This window comes from Bufo bufo, chromosome 2 (genome assembly GCF_905171765.1).
Source record: "Bufo bufo chromosome 2, aBufBuf1.1, whole genome shotgun sequence".
Classification (NCBI taxonomy): domain Eukaryota; kingdom Metazoa; phylum Chordata; class Amphibia; order Anura; family Bufonidae; genus Bufo; species Bufo bufo.
The window spans coordinates 279581977-279598444 of NC_053390.1; the positions used below are offsets into that span (position 1 = coordinate 279581977).

The window sequence follows — 16468 nt, forward strand, 5'->3', positions numbered from 1 at the left end:
GCCCTTGGAAATCACACTTCAGTAAAACAGATATGAAAGAACTGCATTAAGAAATCGTATAAAAGCATACTTCTGTTGAATGCAATTTCTACAAAGAGAATTCCTTTTTTAGACGCTATGGATTTAGTATAAAACTGGCTGCTTTCCTGTTGATGAGAATCAGTATGCCAGGACAAGTTGTATGAATGTCACAGGGTTAATTTATGAAAATGTCTGCATGGACCCAAAATGCATGATTATTAATCTGCACCTAATCCCGAGAAAATTCATATCTGTGAGTAACTGTGGTACTCAGATAGATTTGACAGTAAGGATCTTATCTATCAAGTTGATGGAATGTATTATAGCAAAGCTTTATAATGCCGTAGGATTGTAAATTTGCATGATTAGAAGGAAGATTCAATTGTAAAGCTGGTCATTTGAGAAAAAAAACAATAATGTACCAATTTTGCCAGAATCAGAGGATGATGACGAGTCTACAGCTCCTATATAGACCTATGTGTTTCAATGGTTACAGACTACAAACAATACCTGTCCTGTGGTCATGTGAACTGGCCAAACCAGACTGTCTTAATATGTATGGGGCCTTCCAACCCTCCCTCAATGGCAGATGTCACGGAAAATCGGAATTGGACATGTTGGATTTCAACGTGACCAATTTTTTGTTCTCAGGGGAGATACACTACTGTCAAAGGTGTCTTGCAGAAACTTAAAAAGGAGGACCTGTCACCTACCCTATCTACTACTTTACCAGTTGGGTGGCGTGGCCTGCACAGTCTGACACTGGCAGCACTAACTGATAGTGCTTCCTCTGCACTACTGAATAAAAATGAACTTTATTTCAATTAACTTTTTCAATTAACAGAAGGAGATGTGGTGAGTTTAACACATACATTTGAACTTACTAACTGGATAGTGTCAAACTGTGTCGGGTAGGGTTGTTTCGGGTATCGAATTTTCGATACCCAATCGATACTTTTGTCTGGTATCGACTTCGATACCGGATTTGCCTTTTTTCGATACTAGGCTTCGCTTTTGCACAGTGTAGTATCAGAGAACATGGAGCAGCGCGCTCTGTGTTCTCCTCAGCAGCACATGGGAGAAGGAAGCAGTCTCTGCCTCCCCCCTGTGCTGCTGCTGCCACTGTCACCAATGAGAAGAGAGGGGTGGGTGCACCGCACCACCAATTAAACGTTTAATACAAATCACCAAAATATTAAGTATAAATCACCCCCTTTCCCAATTTTACATATAAAATATATAAACAATAAATAAACATATTACATATCGCCACATCCGAAAAGCCCAAACTATTAAGATATTTTAAAAAATTTCCTATTCGGTGAACGCCGTAACAGAAAAAAATAAAAACTTTTTTGGTGTTTTATTTTTTTTGCATGGTATCGAATGGTACCGAGTATCGCAATACTTTTTTATTGTATCGAAACCGAATAAAAATTTTGGGATCGAAACAACCCTAGTGCCGGGACATGCCCCCACTGTTAACACCCACATGGACCTTTATTACAGATTGCTGGCAATTCATTCATAAACTTCTTGTAGGGTTAAAGTTATATGAAAAAATGCACCAGAACGGTTATTACAAGGGAAATGCAAGTACTTACCAAAATAAACATGTCAAGAGAGGGGACAGCTCCTCTTTACATCGCTATGCACACGAGATAACTGTCGGCTGAACACTGATTTGGCCAACAGTTATCGCTCTCAATTCTACCACACCCATGCAAGGACAATGCTGTTGTCAGACACCTCTGGCAGGTGGATTATCTACCCGAGAACAAAAGGTTTGGGTATGTTGAAACCCAACATGCCCATCCCTCCTCTCCAACGTCTTTCAATTGGTCAGCCGATTTTCCGCCATTTCTCCCAACTTCTCCAGAATGACATCTTACCAACTGGAGATGGTTGTAAGACATCTGCTCATTCTGCACCTGCATGAGCCATAGTGAAGCTCAAAGACCCCCTTTCTGGCACCTGAGTGGTGAACTTGATCCATTCTTTTATTGTGTTGGAAAACTTATTATAACAAGAGCTTCAACTAACTAGAAGTCATCAATATCTACTTCATACACGGAGTAGTGACTAGCATATTGGATATTGCGGTTGGTTGGTTATAGGTATTTTAAATAAGTGGAAATTAGAGTATTCCATGTGAGCTTGTATTTTATGGTATTTTTTCCCAGAATCTCCATGGGGAGCCATTGTGCTGCTCACTCTATATGCTGTGAAATAGCACTTGATTAAATTATTGGTCATCTACCTAATGAGTTTTCTGCTAGAAACCAATCAACTAACCATGGTTCTAGCTATATAACAGTGTGTCATGTTATATACTCCTCATACAAAATTATATATGATCCAGACAAATTTTAAACAAGGTCATTACATTCTACTAGCAGAACTAGTATTGTGTTATAAGGCTCTCATTCATTATCTTCAAGTAAATTCATCCTGACGTCTCCCAAATATATGAAGATAATAAAATGACCAATTAACAAATGATGGATGTTACATGTAGGATGAATAATGGATGTACTGTACATCCAATGAGTTTAGACTGGAGACCTTGCCTTTTAAAAAGTGAGGCCTTGTCACAATGAAGTCAGGATAGTTGGCAGTGGAGGGGTTACAGAAAGAACCTAAGACAATGATCCCAGATAACATAATAAAAGTACCTATTCTATAGTTAAAGATCATCTGTCACCATGATCAACCCTATTAAACTACACATATTGCTTGGTAGGGTTCAATGACCCTTCTCTTGATGCAAGCAGATGTCTCATTGCAGAAAAATTCACACTTTTATTATTTTGCCTTTAAGATGCTTGGAGCACAGAGGGGCTAGCCTAGCCTCTCGGAGCACCAATTCACCTCCTTGCCTTTCCCATTGCCACTCCATCTCCTCCAATGAGTAGCAGGGCCAGGTATCTTCACTGCTCTGATGCCTGGCCCTGAAATCTTGAGATTGCACAGGTGAAAGTACAATTGACACATGCGCAGTTAATCTCATTCGGCTGATATCTGAACTGCACATGCACTAAATATACTCAAGAGCAAGACTTCAGGACCAGGCATAGGAGCACTGAAGATGCCTGGCCCTGTAAATGGTGACAGATGATCTTTAACCTTCATTCTCTGCCAAAATGGTGAGACACGATAAAGCATTCAAAATATTTTTAAGATTTTAAAACAAAAAAAATCAAGATGCCAATAAATTACATAAAATCAGCGATAAAATAAGCTGCAGGATTAGAGTTGCATTCAATTCAGGTATAGCTAATATCTCTTTCATTGTTACGGTGTAAGACATGGAATAAAGAACCTGAATTTTGGACTGAGCCATTCTCTTCCATTTACTTGCAATATAATATAAAGTGCAGAGCAAAGGCAGCAAACCCAGAGCAGAAAATTATAAACCATTTTGCTGCCAGGACTCTCATTACTATGCACTCTGACTGCAAAGGAGTGAGGGATGGCTAGCCTTGCCTCTGCCCTCTGCACTGATAAAACATGCCTCCTTATGGCTAAGTAGTATTATCTAGTGTATTGAACCAGTGTTGGCCACCTTTATATAGAAAAGAGGAATAAAACTTTATCTGTAAATGGGCAGGCGGATGTGGGCATGCTGATGATCAAGAAGCCTTGGCACAGACACTGTTTCATAACCTTTGCCAAGCATCTGCTCCTTAATACAGGGTGGGTGAATGTCATTGATGAGATACTCCAAAGACTGAAGGCTACTGCTAAGAATAGAGGTATTGCAAAGGGTCTTGCTGGGGATGCTGGTTAGTCCATCTGATGGATGCACCCCCAAATCCTTGTGACCGTTGGCAAGTTCCTGTGGATTGTAACAGTCACTGTTGGGTGTGACCAAGATACTGTTCCAAGGAGGGGCAAAGTATTGACCAACAGAGAAATTGCCATGCATGCCAACACAGTTCAGTGGGGAGGAGCTGACTTTCTCAACGGCACTAGCAAGAGTATAAGGGCGAGACACTCCTGGGCAGACTTCAGGTGACTTGCTGACTGCTCCTCCTCCTCCACTGCCACTGCTGTAAATCCGGAGATGCTGCTGCTGTTTTTGTTGCCAAATAAGATAGTCCATGCCATCCTGATAGGATCCAGCTTTGGCTACCACTGGAGCAGATCCCAGTGCCAACTCTGTGCCAGACCTACAGTCTTGTAGGACAGTGCCTGTATAAGCCACAGTGCCACCGGTCATAGCTGTAAAACCACTGGTCATTCCCTGCTTAGCTGGGCTGGAGTTAGTAACTACCAAACCTTGACAAGCTTGGTAAGAAGCCTGAGCCTGGCACTGTTGGTTGATCTGGTAAATGATGCTTTGAATAGAGGGTAGGTTGGACTGCTGGAGTGCTAAATTTCTACCTGTTAAAGGAATGACTGAAGTTGCCACTGTCACATTGGGTGGCACTGGGGCATCGATCTGTTTCTGATTTGTAATATAACTCAATTGTCCATTGCAAGGTTGGCCTTGTGTTAAAGTGCTTGACATGGGGTAGGGAGCAACACCAACCTGTGCAGAAGAAATTTTAGTCCGTTTTCCCTCTACATTCTTTACTACACTCTTACTAGAAGATTTCACAATAGCAAGAAGACCTTGGTAGCCACTTGTGTGTATTGGGTAAGGGCTATAACGTTGGCCTGTAGTGTCATAGCCATTTACAGTCCTATTTAGGTGCTTGTGCTGAGGAACCCTGATGTTGGTGGGAAAAATCTTGATAGTCAGTGGGTTGTTAGCTACTTTTTGTGCGTAGGCATCTAGTTCGGCAGGGCTTGGGTATCTTGCGGTCTGTACTGGATTAGCAGTTTCACCTGAAATAGAGGAGAACAATGTCATTGTATTTAATATACTGTATGATACGAAATACAACAGAGTTCTTCAGACTACAATATCTTCTTTTTAATATACAAATAACCTTTCTTACAGCACTTAACCATAGGGGATTATTATAGCTCTGAAAAAATGAGAAGTAGCGAAGAATGGAAGAACTGCATGCTTGAGAGTACTATGACTTAGATACATGTAGGAAAGTCAAAGTCCTACAGACAACTAAGGGCTCTTTCACACCTGCGTTATTGTCTTCCGGCATAGAGTTCCGTCGTCGGGGCTCTATGCCGGAAGAATCCTGATCAGGATTATCCTAATGCATTCTGAATGGAGAGTAATCCGTTCAGGATGCATCAGGATGTCTTCAGTTCCGGTACGGAACGTTTGTTGGCCGGAGAAAATACCGCAGCATGCTGCGCTTTTTGCTCCGGCCAAAAATCCGGAACACTTGCCGCAAGGCCGGATCCGGAATTAATGCCCATTGGAAGGCATTGATCCGGATCCGGCCTTAAGCTAAACGTCGTTTCGGCGCATTGCCGGAGCCGACATTTAGCTTTTTCAGAGTGGTTACCATGGCTGCCGGGACGCTAAAGTCCTGACAGCCATGGTAAGTGTAGCGGGGAGCGGGGGAGCAGTGTACTTACCGTCCGTGCGGCTCCCCGGGCGCTCCAGAGTGACGTCAGGGCGCCCCAAGCGCATGGATCACATGATCGCATGGATCACGTCATCCATGCGCATGGGACGCTCTGACGTCATTCTGGAGCGCCCGGGGAGCCGCACGGACTGTAAGTATACCGCTCCCCGCTCCTACTATGGCAACCAGGACTTTAATAGCGTCCTGGGTGCCATAGTAACACTGAAAGCATTTGGAAGACGGTTCCGTCTTCAAATGCTTTCAGTACACTTGCGTTTTTCCGGATCCGGAGTGTAATTCCGGCAAGTGGAGTACACGCCGGATCCGGACAACGCAAGTGTGAAAGAGGCCTAATGCATACATTTAGTATTAGTAGTTTCATGGAGAACAGCAGAGAAAGGGTAAAAAAAACAAAAAAAAACAACAAGCCGAAATAGGTAAATGAGCAATGACAGACTGGCAAAACATAGAAAACATTAGGCTGAAAGGAGCTGTATTATGTATTAGCCATGCCTTAAGGCTTCATTTCAGTCATCTGAAAACTTCTATCATTCAAACAGATTAAAGATTCTCCAACTATTTAAGAAAAGCGTAAAAAAAGGCAAAATGTAGAATGTTCCACAGTGCATTGTTAATGATTATAGCTGTAAATTATGTCTAATGTCTTGTGTCTTCAAAAAGAGAGCATTTCTGATTACCAAAAAAAAGTCCATATTTTGTGAGATGGCAGTTAATAATTTAATGACAGGGGAGGAAAGAGCTGTCAGCTCAGAACACGTTTGTCTCTATTCTTCTGTTAAAACAGACAAAAAGAGCCTTAGAACTGTGGCATTTGGTTCCACCCAAAGTACTTGGGGAGACAAAAATGACTGAACCGCTGTCGTTAAAAATCCCCTATAATTAATGAAAAAAAATCTGTAGTTTAAAATTTAACCTCTAAGTCTGCCTGTAAGAAGATGCTGCAACACTGGAAGGGTTAACAGTGGCAAATGTTTTGATTATTAATCTTAATTTGCTACCCACCATCATAAATTTTAAAAGAATCACAGCCTGTTTTACAAAGGCCACATGGAGGCTACTTTATTATAGCACCGTATAAGTTCAGAGTCGCAAGGAGCCAAAATACAACACCCTTTAGTGTATATTGGCCATACCGTACTTCTGTGTGCATCAGAATTACATAGAGGATTCTATATGTATCCAACAACAAAAAAGTCTTGTATTGGCGAGGTACTCGTCCTAAAAAACCCAATAAATATCTTTATAATATGGCGCCGTATGAAGTCACTATACAATGGCACATGGAAAGCCTACATCTCTGAAGTACAGAGCCGCAAAGACTCTAACTCTGTACCTTAAAGACTATGAACTCTTTCATGGACTTTTTTGTTATCTTTGCATTTTAAATCATTTTGGGATAAATAATTTTTTTCAATTGGCACTGACGCCGCACATCGCCGGCACTTAATAGCAGCTGCGGACAAGAATAGGACATGCTCTATTTTTTTCCATAGCCGCGGACCGGAAGTTCAGGGCGGTGGACTGGAAATGCCTCTTTTCCGGCCCCATTGAGAATGAATGGGTCCGCACCCGTTCCGCATAACTGCGGAACGTCTGAATGGAACCTTAATGAGCAGTTTATGAGAAGTCAGAGCATCTCCCTGACGGATTCACTGTACAGCAGAAACAAATGGTGCAGCGAAAGTGAAGGCTATAGAGCAAGAATGGCTTAAAATGGCAAAAAAAATGTTTCTTTGCCCAAAAGAAGTATAATGCAATGAAAAAAATATTCTTCCAAAGGTGTCCATAGCCTTTAATCCCGATACTTTGCAAGCATGTACTTTTTTTCTGGAATCTCACATCAGATGTGTTAAGAATAAACAGAGACACCAATAAGAATCTGTTTTATAACAAAAAATATCTTAAATTATTTTTTAGTCTGCACATTATTTTTTTCTACCCTTACTAGATTTTGGAAAAATGATACCCATATTTCAGTGTATTCAGTAATTTGATGTTAATGCTGTTATTTTTATAATTTCTGTACCACAATACTTAATCATGGTGCTATGTAAGCACATGCGTTATATCAGCTAGCGCAATGTGTTACGCATTCTAAATTATTCTGGTATAGAGCATAGATTAAATTACACACTGCAAACAGATTTGCTTCTAATTGGTACATATTTCACGCATAGATACAAGATAGGAAAAAAATTGCCTTTCCGTAATAATGAAAACAAATATAAAAAGAACAGGATCGAATAAGAATGAATCCCGACCAAACTTCCAAAAATGAATGCAGCACTTGGCCAGTATTGTCATCAGTTTTACGGAGTCTTCTTTTGTCTTCTGCTCCGCTCACGAGGCAGAGATGAGTGCTTATTGTTTCTTTATAATACAAGTGAGGATAAAATGCTGCAATAACAATCTTCATCAATCTGATGATCCTTTTGAGAGACACAGACCGTTTTGGTGTGCTGAATAAAGCTACTTTTCCAAGCAACTTGTTAGATATATAGAAACTATGATGCTGAAAAAGTTCTTCAAGGTCAAGGTTGAGAATATGGGAATATGTCTTCTGTGTTTTACCTACACCCCAGTATGATTAGTTTCTGCAATGTAACAGTAAAGGAAGAAAAAAAAAAAAGAGTTTGTGTACACTTGTGTCCACGTTGTTATTTGTACTTAATTTGGATTTTTTTTTGTCAGTAAAGGACATAAAAAAATATTTTTTTTCCCCCTTTTATTTCTTTTTTCAATCACTTCTGGCTTTGGCCAAAATAAATGCTTGGGTGATTCTGAGTTAAAAGGGTTTTCCAACTCTTTACAACTGATGACAGGATAGGTCATCAGTATCTGATCAGTGGGGGTCCGACACACGGGATCCCCACCCATCAGCTGTTTGAGAAGGCACCGGCACTCCTGTGCGGGCCTTCCCTATGCCTTCCCTGTGCTTGATAACACGTTCAGCCCCTTCACTTCTATGGGGCTGAGCTGCGCCTAGGCCACATGAGCGATCAATGTGTCGTCACTGGTCTAGGAGAAGCTGAGAGAAGGCAGCGGCTCTACTGCAAGTATTGCTGCCTTCTCAAACAGCTGATCGGAGGGGATCCTGGATGTTTGACCCCCACCAATCAGATACTAATGACCTATCCTAAGGACAGGTCATCAGTATAAAAGTCTTAGAAAAAATGCAAGTTAAAGGAGTTTTCCATCAGTTGTTAAAGGGACACTTCCATCAAAAAGGGGTATTTCTCTTGACAGACCAAGATAAAGATACCCACAGAACAGCATTGCACTTAGTGTAATGTATGATGCTGAAATTAAGCCACTCATCCCTTTCTCTCTATGGTTAAAATGCATGGCCTGACTGAGAAAGTCAAGCAAGACTATTTTTCAAGACGTAGTATACACAGAGTTATATCCAGAAAACTATTCACCCATATTTGAAAAAAATAAAAAAATAAATGGCGATGCATATTCACTTTTAGGCTGTTAATGTGCTAAAAATGTTGATTTACTGTCGCTTTAAAAAAATTTTGCTAGAAAAAAAATGTGAGACTATTGTTATCCATGGAATATATGACAGTAAAAGATCAGTGTAAAAAATTTCCAGGACATAAATGTTAGTGTGCACAGAGCCATGCCACATCTTTGGGTCCTGGAAATAAAGCCAAATACAAATATCTGATTAAAAATATTGCCATTTATTATATAAACGTATTAGACTGGACATTTATGGGTTCTTTATTCATGAATTTTATGTGGATTTGAATTTACGTGAATTATTAGGCACCAAATTAGAATTTAAAAGTGTTTGGCTCAATGTGGCCAAACATATTTGGCACTATGAATTCAATTTTATCATGGGTCATTAGCCCTGATGTATTCTCTTGTTTTAAGTCATTCACCAGTTTGTGAGGGCCCTTAATAAAATGCATACACGCTGATGACATACGGTATTTCTCTGATGTGCTAACTTGCAAAATGACGCCTAAAATATAAATGCTAGAACATCTCTCATTTTAACCCTTGGTTATTTATTATGCTCCAGTTAGTGATCTAGATTTTTTTTTAGATTTAATCTAAAAAGCCATTCTCCAAAATACATTCTGTCATATACATATTCTCTTAATAGTCTCTTAATTTATAACTGGGCAATGCATTTCATACATCATTGATGCTCAGTGTTAAATTTTTATCTACAGCGTCATTATCTTCAGCGGTGTAAAACATTTACATTTATATTAAAACACGCACTATACATACAGGACAAATGCAGTTAGGCTCCATTCACACGTCTGCAATTGTGCGGAACGGGTGCGGACCCATTCATTCTCTACAGTGTGCTGTCCGCATCCGCATTTCTGGAGCACGCCACCGATCTTACGGCTCCGGAAAAAAAAGAAAACATGTTCTATTCTTGTCCGGACAATAATAGGCATTTTTATGGGGGTGCCGGCCGGGTGTATTGCGGATCCGCAATACACTACGTACATGTGCATGGACCCTAATGGTGTAAACGTGATATGTAAGGAGTTCACATCCCCATTTAGCTTTCCGTTCTTCTGATCCATCAGAAGAGGATAAAAACAAAACAAAGACAGCATCCTGTGATACTGATCCTGTTGCATTAATTGAAAACAGTGCTTTTTTTCTGTCTAAAAAAACGTATCTTAGATGAAAATGGCTCAAATGGATGTCAACTGATGCAACAGAATCAGTTTTTTTGCAGGAGCCTGTTTTTTCCCCCCTCTTCTTCTGACGGATCAGAAGAACGGAAAGCTAAATGGTGATGTGAACATGACCGTATGTATTTTGTGGTCCGCAAAACACGGATCCGCAAAAAATACGGATGACATCTGTGTGCATTCCATATTTTGCGGAACAGAACAGCTGGCCCTTAATAGAATAGTCCTATCCTTGTCCGTTATGCGGACAATAATAGGACACGTTTTATTTTTTTGCGGAATGGACATGCCGACACATGGAAACAGAATGCACACGAAGTAACTTCAGTTTTTTTGCGGACCCATTGTAATGAATGGGTCCGCACATGGTCCACAAAAAAAAAACGGAACAGACACCAAACAAACGGAAGGACTAAGAGTGGATTACAAGAGAGATATCCAAGCACACTGGGACCAGTAGTGCACACAGTAAGCATAACATACTATACGTGGAAGCTGTGCCGCTGCAAGAAGTGCCAATACTAGCCTAAAAAAATAATAGTGCTTTCTACCGTCTGTTAGGTTACAAAGAGGCTATCCTCACCCCATACATTTCTCACAAACACTGAGAAATTGGTGAGGGATTTTCTGAACAGGCACAGATGAGGAGGTCAACCCTCTTACCACCATGAAGCTAGCAGATGAAAAACAAGGGACCCATACAGTGTCCTTGCACAGGGGTCTTATATTATTGGTGTGCACCCCTGAATGCACCATCCATGGTAAACCGCCACCCTAATGGGTAGCAAAAAGAGACTGATGATAATGACCATGGAGCAGTTGCACTCCATACTTACAGGCAATCATGGAATGCAAATGCATGCACATGGCATACAGTTCCAGTGCAAAAAAAATAAATAAAAAATCATTGATTTAAAGTGTTTGTCTAGGATTGTGATATTGATGGCCTATCCTCAGGATAGGTCATCACTATATGATCGGTGGGGGAACTCCTAGCACCCCGTTGATCAGCTGTTTGAATAAGGCTACATTCACACGACCATATGAAAGGGTCCACATCCGTTCAATGCCACGGCACTGCAAAAAAGATAGAGCATGTCCTATTCTTGTCCGCAATTGCAGACAAGAATAGCCATTTTCTATACAGCGCCAACCCAGTGCGTTCCGCAAAATTTGCGTTCCGTGTTTTGCGGACCACAAAACATGGCATGGTCATGTGAATGTACCCTAAGCTGTGACACTTGCCTTAGGACCGTGACCTCTTCCTTGGCCAGTGATGTCACATAGCCCACGCCTTCCTATTCAAGTGAACAGGTCTGAGCTGCAATACCAAGAACAGCCACTATAGACTGTATGGCTCTATGCTTGGTAAGCTGTGAGGAGATCATAGCACTCATCGGAGTGCCGAAGTCTCTTGAAACAACTAATTGGCAAAGGGGGAGAGATGTCAGACTCCTACCAATCAAATACTGATGACCTATCCTAAGGGTAGGCCCTCAATATTAAAACCCTGGTTAACCCCTTTAAAGACTAATTATAAGTAGAGATGAGCGAATTTAATAGAATAGTCCTATCCTTGTCCGTTATGCGGACAATAATAGGACACGTTTTATTTTTTTGCGGAATGGACATGCCGACACATGGAAACAGAATGCACACGAAGTAACTTCAGTTTTTTTGCGGACCCATTGTAATGAATGGGTCCGCACATGGTCCACAAAAAAAACCCGGAACGGACACCAAACAAACGGAAAGACTAAGAGTGGATTACAAGAGAGATATCCAAGCACACTGGGACCAGTAGTGCACACAGTAAGCATAACATACTATACGTGGAAGCTGTGCCGCTGCAAGAAGTGCCAATACTAGCCTAAAAAAATAATAGTGCTTTCTACTGAGCTGCAATACCAAGAACAGCCACTATAGACTGTATGGCTCTATGCTTGGTAAGCTGTGAGGAGATCATAGCACTCATCGGAGTGCCGAAGTCTCTTGAAACAACTAATTGGCAAAGGGGGAGAGATGTCAGACTCCTACCAATCAAATACTGATGACCTATCCTAAGGGTAGGCCCTCAATATTAAAACCCTGGTTAACCCCTTTAAAGACTAATTATAAGTAGAGATGAGCGAATTTCATATTTTGAAATTCGTTCACGCTTCGTTTGGTGGTAAAATCAGATTTGCTTTATGGATTCTGTTACCACGGACCATAACGCAATTCTATGACGGAATGCATAAAAGAATGCTTTTAGAGGCATTCCGTTATTTATTCCGTCATAATAGAAGTCTATGGGCTGCAAAACGGTTCCGTCCCGTTACCATTATGCAGTTATATATATATATATATATATATATATATACACTCACCTAAAGAATTATTAGGAACACCTGTTCTATTTCTCATTAATGCAATTATTTAGTCAACCAATCACATGGCAGTTGCTTCAATGCATTTAGGGGGGTGGTCCTGGTCAAGACAATCTACTGAACTCCAAACTGAATGTCAGAATGGGAAAGAAAGGTGATTTAAGCAATTTTGAGCGTGGCATGGTTGTTGGTGCCAGACGAGCCGGTCTGAGTATTTCACAATCTGCTCAGTTACTGGGATTTTCACGCACAACCATTTCTAGGGTTTACAAAGAATGGTGTGAAAAGGGAAAAACATCCAGTATGCGGCAGTCCTGTGGGCAAAAATGCCATGTGGATGCTAGAGGTCAGAGGAGAATGGGCCGACTGATTCAAGCTGATAGAAGAGCAACGTTGACTGAAATAACCACTCGTTACAACCGAGGTATGCAACAAAGCATTTGTGAAGCCACAACATGCACAACCTTGAGGCGGATGGGCTACAACAGCAGAAGACCCCACCGGGTACCACTCATCTCCACTACAAATAGGAAAAAGAGGCTACAATTTGCACGAGCTCACCAAAATTGGACTGTTGAAGACTGGAAAAATGTTGCCTGGTCTGATGAGTCTAGATTTCTGTTGAGACATTCAAATGGTAGAGTCCGAATTTGGCGTTAACAGAATGAGAACATGTATCCATCCTCTGATGGCTACTTCCAGCAGGATAATGCACCATGTCACAAAGCTCGAATCATTTCAAATTGGTTTCTTGAACATGACAATGAGTTCACTGTACTAAAATGGCCCCCACAGTCACTAAATCTGAACCCAATAGAGCATCTTTGGGATGTGGTGGAACGGGAGCTTCGTGCCCTGGATGTGCATCCCTCAAATCTCCATCAACTGCAAGATGCTATCCTATCAATATGGGCCAACATTTCTAAAGAATGCTATCAGCACCTTGTTGAATTAATGCCACGTAGAATTAAGGCAGTTCTGAAGGCAAAAGGGGGTCCAACACCGTATTAGTATGGTGTTCCTAATAATTCTTTAGGTGAGTGTATATTTCTGCTTGAAAAAGGCTCATTTTTGGAGCCGAAACGTTGCACCGTATGGGTGAATAAAGGAATCACTTGTTCTTAATTTACCGGAGTGCCGCTCATTTTCTGGATCTATATATATATATATTTTTTTTTTATTTATTATTTTTCTTTTTTCTATCTGGCCATATAAATCTACATATAGACACTGAAATTTAATCTAGCGGTTTACACATATTGCACCTAAATTTAAATAAACTAACACCAGCTTGATGATTTGAGGTTTCCAGGGAACGCAGTCCGACAACACAAACCTCATTTTAACCCAGGCAAAATAAATTGAATGTAAAACACATTATAGAACTAATTTCATGGGTGTTTAACCCCCTCCAAAAACACAAAAACGCTATTTATGGAGCAAGAAAATCAGCATTTATATAATAGACCCAAAAAACCCTGTACATGCAATTTTACAGATGATCAACAAAATTAACTCTTAGTTTGTCTAAAGCTGTTACATCCAGATTTTATGGCCTTCAGTGCTTGGTTTTATTGAGAAAGGATTTGTAAAAATGTTTCTGTTTATTATTTTCTCTACCTAGTATAAGAGGTTACCATGAACCATAGTAGTTTTAGCAACGTATACTTCAATTTTTGTGTTGGAGGATCATGTGATGGCTAAAGGAACAATAGTATAGTTCATTGGTAGAATGAATGATGAATGATAAGTGCAGGCCATTCACATTAGATGTATATTGATTTGCAGGATCAGCCACCCAATATCTATGTGGGCCTCCCGACTCTATCCCATCGGCAGATGCCGGGAGAGAAGGAATGGGCCAGCTGGACATTAAATGTCCCAGTCCCTTATTCTTGTGTCAAAAAACTAATCAAAAACGCGTAAAAAACCACAGGAAAAAAAACTTGTTTTTTAGCACCGAAAAATCTGTCATTAAACAGCCGAGCACCAAACCCACCTGACACAGAAAAATCAGTGCCAGGGTAAAACAGCAGTTCAGTAAGAACAAGTACGGGCGGTTACTAAGGGGTTAAGAGCGGTCATCTTTCTGGGTGCAGTGACATAGTAAGCCACAATCAATGGTAGTTTCAAATATTACTTAGCCTCTACCTTCTTAAAAAAAAAAAGCAGAAATACATATTAATGCTCCAGTATGTACTATAAAGTAAAGTTTTGCCTTATATCATCTGTCACAAAAACAGCGCACACTGCGGGAGGCTATATACTGGCAGCTTTCTATGAAAGCGCATGCTACATCTTTAGTCGTCCTTGTATACTGGCTATATTCATTATTATCCTGCTGTTTGGCCCAAGAACCAGATTTAGAGTTCAATTCGGCCACATACGTTAAGTGCCAAGTGGATGATATCCAGCTGTTCAGTGTTCAGGGCAAGCAGCGGGATCTCTTCCTGCATCAGAAGGCTGCTACGCTAGGAATACAAAGCAAGTTTTTTGTCCGATACAGCAAAAGATCAAATATTTCCCAACGATCTCCGATCCCTTCATGGGATATAGACAGCTCTGCTTTTTCAGATTATCAGTAAACTGTAATGTGTATTTTAACTGAAAGGGACATATTTTTTAAACTCAAAATTCATAGAAGTTTTAAGAATTTTGTGGATTTTTTCATCCTAATTTTTAACAGAGAATTGCTTCATACTTCTTTCATAATGTCTATCCATTAAAAATACAAACCTGCAAACATATTTTTTTTATTTATCAAAGATAATTTGATTATTGAGAAGCAATCATTTACCATACAGTCACGCACAGATATCTTTGATATTAATGTTGTGTCTACTAAATTAATGCAAGCTAATAGTTTGTGTATACAAAGAAAACTGTATTTTCCCATTTCAAACTGGGATTAGCAACAGATTTACTCATAAGAGCATCATGGTAAATTATCAGCATAGAAGAGAAACATTTTTTACCTGCCACCACTGACCAGTCACATGACAAGCTGGCAGCGACTGTCCAAGTCACATGACAAGCTGGCAGCGACTGTCCAAGTCACATGACAAGCTGACAGCGACTGTCCAAGTCACACGACAAGCTGGCAGCGACTGTCCAAGTCACACGACAAGCTGGCAGCGACTGTCCAAGTCACATGACAAGCTGACAGCGACTGTCTAAGTCCCATGACAAGCTGGCAGCGACTGTCAAAGTCACATGACAAGCTGGCAGCAACTGTCAAAGTCACATGACAAGCTGGCAGCGACTGTCAAAGTCCCATGACAAGCTGGCAGCGACTGTCCAAGTCCCATGACAAGCTGGCAGCGACTGTCCAAGTCACATGACAAGCTGGCAGCGACTGTCCAAGTCACATGACAAGCTGGCAGCGACTGTCCAAGTCACATGACAAGCTGGCAGCGACTGTCCAAGTCACATGACAAGCTGGCAGCGACTGTCCAAGTCACATGACAAGCTGGCAGCGACTGTCCAAGTCACATTACAAGCTGGCAGCGACTGTCCAAGTCACATGACAAGCTGGCAGCCACTGGTCTAGTCACATTGCTGTTATGAGCATTCATAATCCCGTAAAGGGAAGGTGTAATCAGAAAATTAGCTATTGTGTAAATCAGCTTGTTATGTTGAAAATATTTTTAGAGCATTTTTGTCAATGTTACATTTAAATTTTGGCAGGTCATTACATTTTTAAAAACCCTAAAATCTTGCAATCGCACCGGCCACATGACCTAATCACAGGCACCACTTCTTGGTCTGTACAGATCATTTTTCTTCATCTCATTATCACAGGCAGGATTAGAATGACAGATATTACATATATATCTATCTATATGTATCTACAGTATATCTATATCTATATATATATACACACATAAACACACACACACAC

At 40.7% G+C, this 16468-nt stretch overlaps 1 protein-coding gene across 2 annotated transcripts in view; it reads right to left on the reverse strand.

Annotated features, from left to right (window-relative positions):
• Positions 1-1387: 1387 nt before the first annotated feature.
• FAM222A (family with sequence similarity 222 member A) overlaps positions 1388-16468 on the reverse strand; it is an 87466-nt gene continuing 72385 nt past the window's right edge. For both annotated transcript variants that reach the window (XM_040416588.1, XM_040416589.1), the window contains exon 3: positions 1388-4854. In XM_040416588.1, coding sequence (XP_040272522.1) covers positions 3614-4854 — 1241 coding nt within the window. In that variant the 3' untranslated portion in view covers positions 1388-3613. The remainder of the gene's footprint in view (positions 4855-16468) is intronic.